The sequence below is a fragment of the Dipteris shenzhenensis genome, chromosome 1, assembly GCF_047967505.1.
Source record: "Dipteris shenzhenensis isolate YYH24624 ecotype China chromosome 1, Dip_SZ_1.0, whole genome shotgun sequence".
Lineage (NCBI taxonomy): Eukaryota > Viridiplantae > Streptophyta > Polypodiopsida > Gleicheniales > Dipteridaceae > Dipteris > Dipteris shenzhenensis.
The window spans coordinates 73,132,450-73,150,272 of NC_141596.1; the positions used below are offsets into that span (position 1 = coordinate 73,132,450).

The 17,823-nt window shown below is 47.6% G+C and overlaps 1 protein-coding gene across 1 annotated transcript in view; it reads right to left on the bottom strand.

The window, feature by feature from the left end:
- LOC147906348 (uncharacterized) overlaps nt 1-17,823 on the bottom strand; it is a 604,593-nt gene that overhangs the window by 419,735 nt on the left and 167,035 nt on the right. The window contains exons 11-14 of the mRNA XM_087391025.1: nt 2,705-2,803; nt 2,310-2,608; nt 2,088-2,148; nt 1,632-1,975 (exon numbers count right to left, since the gene is read on the bottom strand). Coding sequence (XP_087247151.1) covers nt 1,632-1,975; nt 2,088-2,148; nt 2,310-2,608; nt 2,705-2,803 — 803 coding nt within the window. The remainder of the gene's footprint in view (nt 1-1,631; nt 1,976-2,087; nt 2,149-2,309; nt 2,609-2,704; nt 2,804-17,823) is intronic.

The window sequence follows — 17,823 nt, forward strand, 5'->3', positions numbered from 1 at the left end:
CGATGTGGAGCATGGACCACCTCAATGGGTAGTCTTCAGCTCTCATCCCTCAAGCGAGATTCATGCTTGATACATCAAAGCACTTTTTTCAGACTAGACATTCCATCTCAGGGATATCGAGTTATTGGTAGGTGTTTCTTCTAGCTAGATTTTGGTTCCCTAGAGGTTTCCACTGCATCTCTTTAGCTCAGCCCCCTCCCCATCAAGAGAGGAAGAAAGGTGCCCTTCCTAGAGTGCAATTCAAGCTTCTACACAGCATCCTTGAGGCATTTGGACTGTCCTCGAGAGTCCTCTATCCCAACTGCCCCCTCTACAATAACGGCAATAGTTACCTCAAAGGGAGTCCAAGTGCCAAGAGTTCGAGTTCTAACACTAAGCCCAAACCTGTTGTTTGATCATGTCTTTCCACAGATACCACATTGACACCCATTCAAACAAAGGATTGACATCACTAGTATCTGGAACTAATGCCGCATCACTAGTATCTGGAACAAAGGATTTATATGCAATTCTACCATCTAGCACGGGATTGGCCCATAGGACTAGACCTGCTAGTACATTTTCTCCTCTCATTCCACTTTGCCCGAACCGCTTTTGCAACCATTGTAGAGGATGGTGGGCCCCTTCTATAGGAGGAGGAGGTTCTTGTTTCACACCAAAAGGGTTTTGGTGACCCTCTTGTTGATCCCCATAATGAGACGAAGCTATCTAGATAGGATCCTAGTGATGATGTCTCTTGTAGACCCTCTAGCTTGCACACCCTACAGATTGTTGCACGGACTCCTCACATCTTGTAGCCACCTATTTGAGCTTCAGTGTGAGCGTAGCAGACATCCTCACCACATATTTTCCTCTCCCATGGAGTCCCCCCCCCCCCCAAACTGTGCCTCCAAATCCCTTGTGCTGAATGAGGTTTTCTTATCCTCTGCTACTGTACTTTTCATGTTCTTGTACTAATCAGCTTAAAAGGTTTTTTATGAAACTCTCTTTCTGGTCCAGATCTGATGACACGCACGACATGAGGTCCAAAGTGGCCTGGAGCACTATCATTTTTTCCTCACATGAGGAAGTCTTCAATATCATTGATCCTAGCATCTGTTGTAGAGCCTTGTTAGGCAAGCTGGTTGTCCTTCCTAGCAATGAGCCTGAGAAGGACTTCTTCATACAGCAGATTTAGAGGTGCACTGCCTTTAGAGGCAGAGATCGGTTCCCAAGCACAAGATGTATATTCACAAATGTCCACACCCAGATTCCTTGGTCCCCCCTTCTTGGAAGCGATCGTCAGATTCTGATGACAGCTTAGAGCAGCCCTCACAGTTTCCCTCCTCAAACTTGGGATGAGAGATAGACAGCCCATTATGAAACTGCTTGAGGATGTTGCTCTTCATATGATCACAATGGTTGGTTTCAATGATAGACGGTTGTAGCTAGACTCACACCCATTGATTGTCATGGGTCATCCTTGGCAGCTCTGGCTCTATGGTGGTGTCCAGTACTCCAGTGCTCCATATGGCCTACAAAAATGGTTTTCTGCCATATATTGTTTCTTTTCATGTCTTTAACGATAGAAAATTTATATATCCTTGGAAAGGAATCATAAGTGCAGAAAATGAATATTTGTCATTACATACGGATGCAGGTGGTGGAGCTATCAGTGAGACGAAAGACGGTTTTCTGTTCAAATCTTCATGAACTTTGCAGCCACTAAGTGCTCGTTGCAGAATTTCAGCCTGTCTTTTTGTGGCTGGGAATCCATCCAAAACAAAGCCAATATTTCCTCTCCTGCTTGTCTGATCAGTTTCTTCAGACGATAAGATCTTTTCTTTAGATCCCTTTTTCTGGGAGTTATTTGACTTAAGATTCTTTTTAGAAGATTGCAATGTATCCTCTTTCTGTTTGGGCCTAGGAGATTGCTGTTTCAAAGACTCGTCTTTTTTCTTCCTTCCCCTTGGAGAGGCAGCCCGTGATAGGATCTCTGTCATAAAAGCAACAAAAAAGGTTAGATGAGATCCATTAGACCTTTTTAAAATTTATGCATATGTGACTGGATTTTCTCAGAGAGTAGCTTCAGGTGGCCAGAGTTATACCATATTCATCAAGGGATGCAAGAGTCAGAAGCAGGAGCTGCACCATCACTTCATCAGGCACCTACTAGCATGGAAGGCACGATAATACTATGTAACAAACATTCTCTAAATACAGGTGACTAGATTATATCAAGACCCTAGCCCATATTTATCTGTTGCTCAACAAAGGTTTGTTTGGAGCTTCATATTGTTTGTTTTCTTCCTCTAAATTCCTACAAATACCTGCAATCCTTTCAGCAGTGCAATACGAGCTTGTCTACCAAGCAGAAGCTTTGGTGAAACTTTTGGACTTTCATTGCCTGTAAGATTATTGTTTCCTTGACACGATCCTGAATCTCCTGATAATGCTTCTTCTCTGTTTTCCTGCAGGATGGATGCTAGACTGCTGCAAGTATCCTTTTTCTCAGAAGGTGAATTCAGAAAGTTTGGCTGAGGAACACTGACATTTTCATCACTGATAGCTTTCACATCTTCCAACCTTAGCTCTTTCGCATCCCCACTTCGATTTTTACTAGTTTCGTCTGCACAAACATGACACAAATATATAGAGTCAATAGAGTTGAAATGAAACTCTTAGACATGGACATGATACTCATCATTATCAAAAAATTTCATACCAGCTTCTGCATCTGCAATTGCTGAGGTGATAACCTTATCAATCTCAATCCGAATAATGCCAAATCGATCCTCCAGCTGCCTGGCCAGAAAGGACTTTCCTGAACACACCCTGAAAAAGTCAACATTTCTTTCAAAAGGCAAAAGAGGAGTTAACTTCAGAAGTGGATGATACATGTTTGCCTGAAATGCCTTTGCAGTTCTGAAGTTCTTTTGTGAATATGAAAAGGAGTCTCCATACATTGCCATACAAATATCATATCGATGGTGCAAAAAGATCTACTCAACACAGTCCCTTCCAACATTTCTTTGACATGATGCTGATTTTATGCTGTAGAACGGAGGAATTCCACTACATGCAGGACATATTTATAGAAGATTAGGCAATGTCTAAGAGCAGTTTTTCTGCAAGTGCATGGGCTGAAAGGATTGTACGATATATAAATAGAAGGAATTGAAACATGGCCTCCATTCCAAAAAGCAGCACAGAGGAGCCTATGGTATAGAGAGGCAGGAACGAAATATGTTATAAACCATAGCAACCATTGACCCTTAAAGAGCTCAGTTCAGGCTTGTAAATGAATATCTAGGAGAGGGGTTCACTTTCTCACTGATCATCAACCTCAGATGATATCAAATAGATTCTCCTCAATACAAGATAGAGGAAAAGTTCATTTCAAACTACTTCCCCCACCACCAAAACCATGCATCGACCCTGTGAATGCAAAATAAGAAGAGATGAGGAAGCATGCCCTCCTCTTATAGCACTGGCAAATGAAATTGCAGTGCCCCCAAACTAGCATCGCAAAACAAAAGTGATTTCTGACCAACCTCCTCCTTGTACCAATTTAGTACATCACTATTTATAATCCACTTATCATCACTGTCGAAGGGGGGGGGGGGGTCCTAACACTTCCGGAAGTGTTACCGGAGGCCTAGGGCCACTGGTGTGGGAGCAAGTATGCGAGGGCCACTGGTGTCACCGATGGTGCATGCAGAACGATGTTCAGAACGATGCAATGCATGAGAACAATGGTGTCACCGAAGGTGCGAGCGAGTGCAACAGTAATGCAAGCCTAGCAAAACGAAGTTACAAGATCCATCAGGGACCGTTATACCACATGAAGGGGGATGAAGAGGGGAATACACAGGATGAAGGGGAGCTACAGTTGTGAACAAAGATGGGGGAAGCATAGTATTCAGAGTAGAAGAGAAGTACACCAGTAGGACACCACAATGTTACACTAGGAGAGCTCACCCAAAACCTCCGTGTCACTCTCCTCTTCCCCTTGCAATCATAGAATGCCCTTCTCCCTCCTTTTCCCATCCCCTTGATCCCCTCCTCTCCAGTGGAGGGTCCCTCTCTCTCGCTGAAAATCTCATTTCCTCCGTCCCATTGGTGGTGGCTGTCGGTCTCTTAGCCATTCCACCCCTCGGACTCTTCATGGCTTCAACCACCACTTCTAACTCGCCAGCCTCAGCCTCCTCCCAGTTGGTGATATGATTACCCCATGTGCACCTCTCTGTGCACCGCTTAGCCCTCTGACTCCTTCGGTGTGCATTTATCTTCTCCATGTGAGCTCCTAGCTGGCTGCCCCTGCACCACCATTGATAGTTCTGACAGGTGGACTCATGAGAGATCTCGCCGGAGTACGCAAGTGACCACGGTTATTTCTATCTCTAGTTGACATAGTTGTCACCTGTTTGACATGATGACATTGTGGTCACCTTGTTCGCTCACCGACATAGTTGTCATCTGGCCAGCTCGCTAACATAGTTGTTACTTGGTCAATTCGGTGACATGGTTGTCATCTGGTCAGCTCCCTGACATAGTTGTCACCTATTCAGCTCGGCTTGAACTTGAATATCTGCAACAGTTCCCCCGCCACTATCATTCACCATCTCGGTGAATGGATGATGCAGAGGCCAAGCTTTTCTAGAAGAGTAGTAGTAGAGTAGTAATACAAGGCTGTCCCAAAAGTGAAGGAGAGTAAAATGTTGCAATTTTTTTATTTTTTATTTTTAAAAATAAATTACAAGAGCTTGTGGCTCCATAGCACGAAACAGAATAAAACAATGTCTCACGGCCTGATAGAGGAAACATAAGCTGAAATAAAAGAGAATGCAGAGTATACTCATGGCCTTACAGTGGATGAAAACAACTCAAGATCAAAAGATGATATATGCTAAGCACATCTGCCATGTAGTAGTAAGGTCCATGTACATCACTGAGAAAAAGACCATACATCTCTGAAGAAGAAAAACGTGTCCAGGAGCAACCGCTTGCTAGATCAAGACAGCGGTAAACCAAAAACTGCTATGTACCAAAGTGAGAGCTCGATCCAAGAGAATAGTAAACCAAAAACTGCTATATACAAAAGTGGGAGCTCTCAAAAAGGGAGATCAAGTGTCAGACCAAGAGAGCCTCAAGGAGCTGCAGATCCTCCCGATCGTGTATCATCTTGCTTCTCCTCCTCAATGGTGTCCATGATATTCCTTAAATTCTCATACTTCCCCTTATATCGATGATAGGACGACCGGTAATGATCATGGCACGATTGGAGAAGGTTGACTTCATCTTGCAAAGAGGAAAGGTTTTGCTGCATGGATTGATGTGATGTCTCAAGAGATGCATTGCACACTGTCATATCTGCAAGCTCTATTTTGACCTCGCTGATCCAACTTTCAGCGGTCACATGCTCCCGACCATAGCATACTCCTCTTGCAAAGCTGTAAGCTCAGATGTGAGTGTCTATCTCTCTTTTTCCCATTCCTCCTACTCCATGTGGTGTTGCCCTTGAAGCTCTTCTCGGTCTTTGTGCCAAAAAGCCTCCTTTGTTGCAAGCTGTGACTCCCATCCCTGCTGTTGTGTGTGCATGAGATGCTCACTCTCCAGTCAAAGGTGCTGCATCTGGGATAGTATGCGTTGAGTATGTCCCATGGAATTGAGAAGCGTTGCACCAAGCTGAGTGAAGGTGTCATCAAGGATCCTCTACGCCATGTGGATGGAGCGCTTCGCGCAAGCATAGTGGTCCCCGTAGCTCAACCTGTCTGTCTTTTCCATGATCTGACCAAACTCCTCAAAAACCCCTGCCATGGAACGATCTTCCAATTTGTCCAAATCCTCCACCGGGGCGAGGGCACCCATACTAAGCATGCATGAAGGAGCTGCTCTAGATCTGATAGCGCCGGTGGTCAAGGCATTGCGCAACGGAATCGTCATGACCTGGTCAACTACCATTTCCTCCATATCCATGGGAGAACGTTGCGCTTGAGCTCACGAAGGAGTTTGGCGTAATCTTGATTCTACGCCTCCCACTGTGCATCAATGGAGAATGACTGTCCCGCGCATGTTGTGATATAGTGGTCCAGCATGTCGTTTGCTTTGAGAGGAGCACAGTCAGCTTCAAGGGGCAAGGAAGTGGCTACAATAATAGTGGGACCTACTCGAGGTGGAGCTGTGGTAGGTGGTCCCATCCGATGTCACCGAGGGGAAAAAACTATAGGAGTTGAGGGATTGACCATGGGGAGAGAAGGAGCCTGCTATCTTGATGAGGGACCTGTCTGATGTCGCCCTGAGGGGGAAGACTATAGTAGTTGAGGGATTGCCCATGGGGACTGCTGTCCTGCTGAGGGAGAAACCACCACAGTGAGAGGAGATCGAAGGCCCAATGCCAACGAAAGATCAAAACCACCAGATGCCTGAGATAGTGGTGCCCTGTAGGGGGAGAGTACCTCCACAGAGTCAATGAGTGGCAGGGAAAGTAGAATGAACTGGTCCTCGAAGGAGGCTATGGGAGTTGCAGAATCATCATGGATGGAGGAGGTGATGATGGGATCACTGACTGTACATATAGGAGAAGGGATGCGCAATGTTAGTATAGTCGCTCCGATCTTGATCATGTGCCTGTGGAAAGAACTAGTAGCACCTGGCCCCCTGACCCCACTGGAGGAGTATCTAGAACATCGATCACCTGCTGAGACACCCCAGTAGTGAAAGAAGTGGGGGATGTCAAAGGGGAGGGATGGAGAGGAGGGGATGGAGGACTGGAGGTAGGAGGCGGGGCAGAGGTAGGATGGCGAGTAGGGAAGTAAGATGGAAGAGTGGGGGAAGCTGAACAGGTGGAAGGAACAGTAAGTGAGGAAGATGAGGGAGTGGCAATAGCTATCAAAGATGTAGAGGTCGAAGGTGAAGGAAGAAGCCGTGTTGGAGGGGAAGGGCAGGCTGCACTCCACTGATGCAAAAAGTACGTGAGATGAGGGCCACATGTGCAAGTATGTGTACCCTGACGCTTGCGGCCCGTACTTCAAAAGGAGGAGCAGAAGAATGCAACAAAGTCGTACGGCTAAGTGATGAAGAGGGCGGTGAGGGCTGGCCGAATAGCTTTAGTGATGAAAAAATGCCCTAGTGCGGAATATATGCACGAAAAGAAGTATTGAGTGATGATGGCTTCCTTGCTTGTAGCATCTATTGCTTTACGACACTCGTGTCCCCTCCGTTGAGATTTGCACTGTGCAAGGAAGGAAAGAAGCAACTGTGACTCCCCAAAAGCGGGCTGGACTAGGAGGGTGGGAAGGTGCAGGTAACATGACACTAGAGCCGGTGTAAGAGTGTGTCATGAACCGAGGAACTCAAAAGTGTCGCTACCCGTGTCAAAAGATCGGATGAAGGTCATGCACATCTTCCCATCCACGGAGGGAAAAGCCACTTTGTCAAACTCTAAGAGGAATCATGCCTCAATCTCCGAGGTGGACAAGACAGATGAGAGCGAGAGATTAGGATCGAACAAAAGTTTGTAGGTCACCTTCACCCTGGAATGAGTTGATGTGGGGTGAGAAGGGGAGGTGTCATCGAGAGCATGAGATCCTACTAGAGGAGAGTAGTCCAAACCACTGTGATCAGAACTAGATGGTGAAGCACTGCGAGAGGAGGTGGGTGAAGCCCGCTATGAGGGATGGACACGATCCTAATCCGAAATCATTGTGATGCCTGGTCGAGGGCGTTTTGGACGTGGAATGTCTCCAGGGGAGTTCCTAGAAGCAGTGCCTTGGGAATCCTGCGTGGAAGGCTACTGAGCTCCCTGTCTTGCTGCTCCCTGCTACCCTCCGTCTTGCACCCCTCTCCCCTCCCTCCCAGCCCTTCCCTTCCCCTCCCTCTTCCTCTCCCTGCCAGCCCCTCCTCCCGGGCTGCTGCCCCCTCACCCGCTGCTGCCTCTCCCGCTCCCTTCCCTCCCTCTCCCTCTACTGTCCCCCCCGCTGCCTCTCCCGCTCCCCTCCCTCCCTCTCTTGCTGCCTTCCTCTCACTCCCTACCCCTGCTACCTCTCCCTCCCTACCCCGCTCCCTTCCCCTCTACTTGCTGCTCTCCCTGCCTCTCCCTACCCCCTCGCTGCACCTCCCTCCTTACCCCCTGCCCCCCCTACCCGCCCCTCCTTCCCTACCCTGCTGCCCTCTCCCCTCCTCTCCCTACCCCCCTGCTGCCCCTCCTTCCTTCCCTCCCTCTACCCCTTTCTCAACCTCTGCATCACCTCCTCCCCCCGTCTCCCCTCTTCATCCCCTGACGCAACAAGAGAGAGATTTTCTCTATGTGGCAGTAGGTGGTCAGATGGACAGAGCATCCTCGTGTTCATGTCGGCCCTTTCACCTTGATTGATGAATGGGTTCCCATTCAGCCAATCCTCGACCACTTCCACCAGCTGCAAAAACAGTTACCTTTTCCAAAGACGAGCTTCAACAGCTCAAGACAGACTCAGAGCAGGAGTATGCCACCTCACTCTTTGCTTGCATCCATGGTTCCCACCCCTCCAGGCTACATGCTAGGGATTGGATGCTTTCGGCTTTACCTGGAGACCTCGCAGGGCACCTCATCGATGCTCGTCTGCTCGGATGAGGGTTCTTCCACGTGGTATTTGATTCTCCAGAGTCAGCAGGCTCAGTACTCAGGGCTAGTCCTTTGGCATTGAGCTCCAGGAGGATATTTTTGACACCCTTAACTTTGGGTTTCGATCCAGTAGAGGAAGATAGCATGGTTACCTCACTTTTCATCAGGTTCCCTAGCCTTCCTCAGGTCTACCATCGACTCTTACCATCCATAGGAGCTACTTTTGGGTTGGTCACAGAGATCCCCCCCCCTCCCTGGCATGCCCTCTTCAACGATAGAGGCTGTCAGATCGGATGGGGTGCCACGAGTCAAGCTCATCGTCTCTAACCCTGATATTACATATGATCACATTATGCTTCAGCGACCAGATGGTTCCTTTTTTTGACAGAAAGTCGAGGTTGCTGGGAGACAGGATCAGTGCAGGATTTGCAAGACCCTTGGGCACTTCACCAGGGATTGCCCAAGGAAGAAGAAAAGGCCCAAACGGTTTATTCCGCCTTCTCGTCCTACTTCTTCTACACGCGCTACCAGAGCCCCCCCTTCTCGCCCAAGACCTTTGGAACCAGTCCCTACACCTGGACCCTCTTCTTTAGCATGCATAGTACGATCAGTAGCCCGTTGGATGCCTGTGAGGGTTGCTGACACTCCGCCACCTATTCGAGGCACCTCGGACCATTCTCAGTTACAAGCAGATGATATTCCTGCAGATGTAGATGTGGTTGCCCCAGTTTCCCCACCTGCTCATCAGGAGGGGCAACCCATTTCTTCAGGTCACTGATGTTCCTGATCAGCCCCCTCCCTTTGTTAGTCACACTTCACCTCTTGATAGAGGTAAGGGGGTTTTTTCTCCTTCTCCCTCGGGTGCAAGGATTCTTCGCACTCCTATGCCAGTTCCTGCCTACAAGAACTCTTTTGCAGTACTGGCAGATTTGGCAGAGTTTGAGACAGAGAAGTTTGTACCCTCTACCCTGGGGGAGCCAGTTATTGGGATTCGGTTGGACAGGGTTTCCCCCTCTGCCGGAGTGGGTTTTCTTTCACCAATAGGTTTTCCTCCGCTTGACAGGAGGACTCTTTCATAGGAGAGGATTTTCTCCACCACCAGGTCGAGTAGGACCTTTCACCCGGTCTCCTCCTCCCGTCAATGAGGATTGTTAGTTGGAACGTTCAGGGCCTTGGTGGTATACCTCATCGTCGCTGTAGGCAGCTGATTCGTAACCAACTCCATCTAGGTGTTTCCGGTGGCCCCATTGATATCCTTATGCTCCAAGAGCATAAGCTGGAGGTAAGTGAGGTAAGCTTCTTTCTGGCCATACTTTTGGGTCACCTGCCTTGGGCACTAGGGGAGGTATTTGCATTTCTATCTCTTCTTCGATGCTCCCCTTGGTCATTGGACACGGAGTCATAGTCCCCTCTAGAGCACAGTAGGTTATTTTGATGATTGGTGGACTTAAGGTTGGCTTTCTTAACCTTTATGTACCCAACTTGAGAGGGGATCGTGTCCTCCTTTGGAAGGAGTTGCTCTCTTGGTCACATATTGCAGATTCTTGGATTATTGGGGGCGATTTCAACATGGTTGAAATGCCTTCAGACAAAAGAGGGGGTAGAGAAGGTGGCATTCACTCCCTGGAGAGAGCAGCATGGGATGCCTTCCTTTTTCAGTTCAGTGGCATACATACTTGGTACGACGATGCTTTTCACACTCAGCCACAGTCTCTTCTATTTTCTTGGTCGAACAGGACAGTAGGGATGCCTATCCACGCACGGATTGACACATTTTATGTGGATGATTGGACACTGGACAGAGGTGGGATAGAATGCATTAGCGCAGGGGTGTCCACTTCAAATCATTTTCCGATTGTTTTGGTGGTTTTAGAGCCTCGAGCAAGAGGCCACTTTGCCAGTATCAGGATTCCAGATGCCTTCTACGCAGAGGAGGGAGTCAGAGAGGCAGTGCTTTGGGTTTCTCACCTGCAAGGTGGGCAGCCGTCCTCGTCAGATGTGGCTGCAGCCCTCACTGATATTAGCAGCTTTTATCATTCTGTTGCTAGTATTAGGAGAGATGAGATTCGCAGGAGAGAGGTTGCCATTCGACATCAGCTAGCAGCTCTTCAAAGAGAGGAGTAGAAATGGCCTACAGATGCTTGGATTCAGGAGCGCCTTGCTGCAGCAAGGGCTCATCAGCAGACACTTTTAGATCAGAGAGTACAGTATGCCTTTCATGCTAGAGAGTCTCTCTGGACGCAGATCGGAGGTAGAGTCAACAAGCAGTTCTTCTCTACTCTCGCCCCTAGACATAGTAGAGAGAGTGTTTCGCAACTTGTTGACTCAGACGGGATACTTCAGACACATCCAGATGCCGTCATGCAGATTGCTTCAGATTACTATGCCTCCCTTCTGACTGCAGATCCTGATTCACAGGCCAGAGATGATGCTAGACATGTTATTTGGCAGCATATTCCTATGTTGGTGGATAGAGGTATGAGAGCCTCACTTGATACACGTTTCACCAACATAGAGTTCAGGACTGCTCTTACAACCCTTCATAAGGGTAGTTGTCCAGGGTCAGATGGGCTTACACCTTCTTTTTTAATTATTATTTGGGATCAAATTGGGGATTACATCACCTCAGCCCTGCAGGGCGTTTGGGACTCGGGTGAGATGCCGGACTCACTCTCAGAGGGTCTCATTCATCTTATCCCAAAAGGAGGTTGCAAAAATTTAGTGTCTCAGTGGAGAATGATCACCTTACTGGGCACTTTGTATAAGATCTTGGCAAAAGCGCGACTACAACCCATCCTGCAGATCTTATACATGACACACAGACAGGCTTTGTCCATGGCAGAAGCATTTTTGATAACATATTCTCATTTTGGGAGGCTTCTGAGTGGGCTATACATGAGGGCCATAGACTGGCAATTCTACTCTTGGATTTCGAAAAAGCATATGACAGGGTAGATTGGGGTTTTCTAGAGGGAACCCTTCTTCGCATTGGATTTTCAGATTTTTGGATTAGAGGGGTTTCTACAGGTCAGCCCGTAGCCAGGTACTCATTGTTGGAGTCAGGGGAGACAGGTTTCAGATATCCAGATCAGTCCAACAGGGATGCCCTCTAGCCCCCTTTCTATTCTTATATGTGGCTGAAGCTATGACCTCTATATTAGAGCTCAAGCTGATATTTTTGGGCTGAGACTTCCATTGAGACAGGAAGAGGAGTTGCTGGACAGTGAGCTGGTAGATGACACGACTATTTTTTTGGATGCCACTCCACAGACACTCACCTCTTTCAGGACATTCTTGGATTTATTTTGCATTGCAGCTAGGCCTCACATTAATTGGAACAAATCCAATGGTTTCTGGATTAGTGATGAGGACATTCCAGATTGGAGTGCTGATATTGGATTTACTTGGATTCAGAGGGGTGTCTCCGTCAGGTATCTTGGATGCCAGGTTGGGGAGGGCATTTCTCTAGCACAGCAGTTCGCTCCCATGTTGGAGAGCATCAGGAGGAAACTCCTATTTTGGAGCTCAGCCAGACTTGACCTTGCATCCAGAGTGGTGGTTGTAAACCAGGTACTATTAGCTACAGCCTGGTTTGTTTGCTCTTGTTGGTGCCGATTTACAAGCAGTATCACTCAGCTCAAGAGACCTATCAGGAATTTTTTGTAGAGTGGATTAGACGGCACTTCAGATGTGATAGCTAGGGTGGCTTGGGAGACTCAATATTATTGATCCAGACTTGTAGTGTAGAGCCTTGCTCTGCAAGATGGTGGTCAGAGGTTTGATGCCTGGTCAGGAGCCTTGGAAAGATTTTTTCTTACGCAGTATACAGACATGCACACCTTCTCAGGGAGGAGATTGGATGGACAGCAGCCCTAGATGGATCTTTACGTCAGCCCGTCTCAGATCTCCTAATTCCCCTCTCATGGCTGCCATTCTGAAAGCTTGGGACAGCTTCAAAAGTACTCTTCGTAGAGTTCCACCCTCCTCTCGTGAAGAAATTGACAGGCAGCCCGTCAAATGGAATGATTGCATACTAGATGAGCATGGCGGATCACTAGGCATGTCACATTATATGCAGTGGTCTAGATGGGAGTTGGGACCTGCATCCAGGTGGAGTTGGGACCTGCATCCACGGTGGGTGCTTGGAAAGCTTTCAGGAGACTTCCAGAGGATCAGAGAGCTCGTTCTGTTAGTCACCTCAGAGGAAGTGCAGCCAAGATGCAGCAAATAGATACAGCTATACCAGTGGAGTGGATGGATATAGACCATTTGCCTATTTCTGAGTCCACCTAGTTGGGGGCTTTTTCGAGGACAGGTATCCCTCTGCAGGTTATAGCCTTGCGGGATGCACATGAGGATACCCTTGTCTTTTAGGTTCATGCAGGAGGCAAACTCCACAGATCTTCAGAGGACATTCTTTTGGAGGCTCCTTTTCAACCTGTCAAGATTGCAGGATACATGGAGATGGGTAGAGACTCATAGTGGTATCTTGATCCAGACCCCGTTCTCCTGGCTATTGGATCTTGGAGGCTTTGGCTGTATGGAGGTTCCCCTATTAGATCCTTGCAGTGGGATCTAGGGGAATGGGAGTGGATAGTTGCAGGGCAATGAGGGGGGCTGCATAGGAGAGGTAAGGGAGGGAGGGGAGCTGTGTAAAAGATGGAGGGGGGGGAAAGATGGCGTAGGTAGGATGAGGGGCCTGCGTAGGAGAGGTAAGGGAGGGAGAGGAGCTGCATAGGAGATGGAGGGGGGGGCTGATGACGTAGGTAGGAAGAGAGGAAGAGCCACTGATAGGGAGAAAGGGGGCGCATAGGAAGAGAAGAGGAGGTTAGGGAAAGAAGGAAGGTGGCGCAAGGAGAGAGGAGAGATTGAAGCAGGTGGCACAAGGAGAGGGAAGCATCAAAGCTGGAGTGGTGGCTAAAATAGAGGGGGTGAGCTAAAAATAGCGAGGTGCATAAAAATAGCCAACTTTATCCCAAATTAGCCAGAGAGTTGCTGAACATAGCGAGTGCTCGCCAATTTTAGCAAGTTTTTCCAAAAATAGCAAGTGACCATGATTTACCCAGGGTGACAAGGGTGTCATTGGAATGACCAAATTGTTAGAGGAGGACCCATTGAAAAGGAAGTGACTAAGTTGAACATGGTCAAAGGGGGTGACAAGGTTGTCATGGAATAACGAGGTGACAAGGTTGTCACTGAAATGAGGTGACAAGGTGGTCACTGAGACGATGAGGTGACAAGGTAGTCACAGGGATGACAAAGTGATGAGATTGCCAAGGTGACGGCAAGGTGACGACGTTGTCACTCGGATGACAAGGTGACGACGTTGTCAGTGGGATGACGAGGTGACAAGGTTGTCACTGGGACGACGAGGTGACAAGGTTGTCACTGGGATGACAAGGTGACAAAGTTGTCACTAGGACCACAAGGTTGTCACTCGGAACAAGGTGACAAGGTTGTCTCACTGGGACGACAAGGTGACAAGGTTGTCACTGGGACGACAAGGTGACAAGAGTTGACAAGGTTGTCACTCGGATGACCAGGTGACAAGGTTGTCACTGGGAAGACCACGTGACCAAGTGATCATGGAGACAAAGGGAGATGACAAGGTGATCATTGGAAGACCAAGGGACATGAATGGCCATGGGAAATGAGGTGACAAGAGTGAACATGGTGAAGCAAGGTGACAAGAGTGAACATGGTAAAGCAAGGAGAACATGGTGAAGGAGGCTGTCAAGGTTGTCCTAGCGACAAGAGTGGTCATGGTGAAGTAGGGTGACAAAGTGAACCTTGGAGTGAAGAAGAGTGACAAGGTTGTCACTAGAATGACCTAGTGACAAGAGTGAACATGATGAAGCAAGACAAGTGTCATTGGAATAATGACCTAGTGACAAGAGTGAAGCAAGACAAGGTTGTCACTGGAATGACCTAGTGACAGGAGTGAACATGGTGAAGCAAGACAAGAGTGTCACTGGAATGGAATGACTTAGTGACAGGAGTGAAGCAGGACAATAGTGTCACTGGAATGGAATGACCTAGTGACAGGAGTGACAAGGTTATCACCGTGACAAGAGTGAACATGGTGAAGCGGGGTGACAAGGTTGTCACTGGAATGACCAGGGTGAACAATAGTGAACATGGTGAACCGGGGTGACAGGAATGACTAGGGTGAACAAGAGTGAACATGGTGAAGCAGGACAAGAGTGCCACTAGAATGGAATGACCTAGTGACAGGAGTGAAGCAGGACAAGGTTGTCACTGGAATTACATAGTGACAGGAGTGAACATGGTGAAGTAGGGTGACAAGAGTGAACATGGTGAAGCGGGGTGACAAGGTTGTCGTTGGAATGACCAGGGTGAACAGAATGAAGAGCGTGAAAGGGAATGACAAGGTTGTCACCTCAGAACCAAGGTGATCAAGGTGACAAAGGTAACAAGGTGAAAAGAATAAGAAGATTGTCATCATATGACCAAGGTGAAGGAGAGGTAACACTTTAAAAAAAATAAAAGTTAAAATAAAGTAAGGGTAATACAAGAATCACCATAAGAGATATGCTTACTAAACATAAAACTTATGTACCATTGATCCATTTACGGGTGTTGCTAACCTTTTTCCTTCCAAGGTAACCAAGTAAACACCGCCACTTGGAATAATTTTGGTGATGTAGAAAGGACCTGTCCACCCACTAGTGAACTTAGGTTTATGCTTCAGGAACTTACTCGAATATAACAAGATCAAGTCACCAACTTTTAACTCCCTCTTTCTGAGGTTCCTTTCATGCCATGCTTTCTACCTCCTCTGCCATACTTCCTTAGCAATGATTGCTTCACGGCGATGTTCGTCCATGGCTTCAAGATCCCATAATTGCTCAAACGTGCATGCTTCCAAGTTATCATCTATCTCTGCCATAACCCTAGTACTCTTCATGTGAAATTCATAGGGCATAACTGCTTCCAGGCCGTAAAGTACTTGAAATGGTGAGTATCCAGTGCTCGCCTTGTATGCTGTCTTGTAGGCAGAGAGAGCCGCTAGTAGTAGAACATCCCAATCCACCAAGGAATGGAGACATAAACGATCCACAATATGAGACATGGTCTGATTGGAGCTCTCAGCCAAGCCATTGGCTCTAGGGTAGTATGAGCTAGATGTTTTGTGAATGATTTGTAGTTGGGTGATGAGGTCAACAATGACATCATTGAGAAAATGGGTACCTTTGTCACCCCTCAATGGATGTATCAATTTAAAAAGCAAAAACCTATGAGTAGGTTTATCCAAAGACATCCAAACCTTGAGATGATTTGATCATACAAGAAGGAGGCCACAACTTGAGCGGTACATGTCTTCACAGCCTTAGCCTCCACCCACTTGGTGCCATAGTTTGTAGCAATCAGGGCGTACTTGTTCCCTCTTCGAGTGGCACGAGAGATTGGTCCAACAAACTCCAATCCCCATTTATATAAGGGTGGTAAAGGGCTGGATGGTTGAAGGGGGAGGTACTCCCGTCGGGTAGGCTTTGGTTTACCTCTTTGACACGAGTCACAGTGGCGCACATGAGCATAGCAGTCTTGAAACAACTTGGGCCACCCGATCCCGAGCGCATTATCTTTCTAGCAGTGGCCTCTGGTGCAATATGACCTCCCCCAATCCTGAGTGAGCCTCTTAAAGGATGGCTTGTGTTTCACGAGGGAGCATGCACCGCCTTAAATTATGGTCTTTCCCCAGCTTGTATAGTTGACCCGCAAATAGTTTGAAAGGAGCAGCCTGAACAATGTGCCTCCACTTTTGTATTGGGGTCAGTCCTTTGGCGAACTCACCTGTAGACAACAAATGTACAATGTTTGCATACCATGGTGGGAAGCAGTCCACCACAAACAGGCACTCATCTTTTGGTACTGTGACACCGACACGGAAGAGGCCCGCATCTGGAAGGTTATCATCAACTCCTTTGGCTGCTTCACCTGAAGAGATCCTTGACAAGTGATTTGGAGGTTGATGCAATTGTCCTGCTCTCACTAGGATGTCAAAGTCAAACTCTTGAAAGAGAAGTATCCACCTACTCAGTTTGCCCCCAAGCGTGGGTTTGTTCAGCAAGTATTGAGAGCTTGATTATCAGCGTACCTCCAAACTTGCACAGAGTCAGTAGGTCGCTCCTTCCTTGCCTTTAGTGATGGGCCGATGGCCCTCCTTGGCTTCAGCCAATAGACCTTTGGCTATAATTCAATAGCAATAAAGAACAGGTGCCAGAGAAATGCCACCACAAGTCATTATCCACTTAGAAAACCAACCACTCCACCACCTTCTGACTAAAATTCCTTCCCCACAGCACCGGTTTACACCTCCCAATTGGCTACCTTGAGATGTCGTGGTTAGTCCTCTGTACCAATGTTGAGAACCACCAATCCTAGGCTTGGTCAACCTGGGGTATACTTGTTGAGGTGGAGTTGGCCAGGTCCTTTACTCCCACTGCTTGGTGCGCGGGAGTATCATCTAAAGGGAAATCCCTTGCTATTTCTTCCATCCAAGAGCTCGGAAAGGACGGCTAGGTGTCCTCTTGAAATGGTTGAGATGTGGAGGCAGCACTTGGGGCCATTCTCTTTTTGCTTCTTTGTGCTCGCTTGAGCATTCCTCTGTACAGTAGTCCATCCACCTCATATATAGTTTCGGTAACCTCTTGTGTCGTCAAAAGGTCAGCTTCCGACATGTATAAGTCGAGTAGGGCAAGGTCTGCGACATCTTGCAAAAGTGAATAGTTCCTCCCAGTTGTCCTGCCTCCTGGTCCCTCCTAGGTTGGATAAGATGCGCAATGGAGTCAACTATCCTTCCAAGAGTCATCTCCGGCACCAACCACCTTCGGGTAACATCACTTAGTATGTGGTCGTCCTCTTCTTCGATATAGGAGGGATCCCGTGGGTCTACAGTTCCATAAGTGTCTCCTACAGTACTATCACCATCAGTGTCTCCTTCAGCATGTCTCCTTCAGCACCATCACTATGCTCAACCAGTTCATCATCTTCCTGTATAGCATTATTAGCCTCATCACTATCTTTTTTTTTTTTTTGGTAAAAGCCATTGTATTTATATGCTCATAAATTTACAATATGGGAGGTCTCCCACACACTAGCAAAAAACTCCGAAAGAGAGCGCAATAGAAGAACTCAAAAACAAGTAGAGAACACTTCAAGGCAAGTAGCCTCATCACTATCACTAATAGTGTTTCCTTCAGCACCATCACTATGCTCAA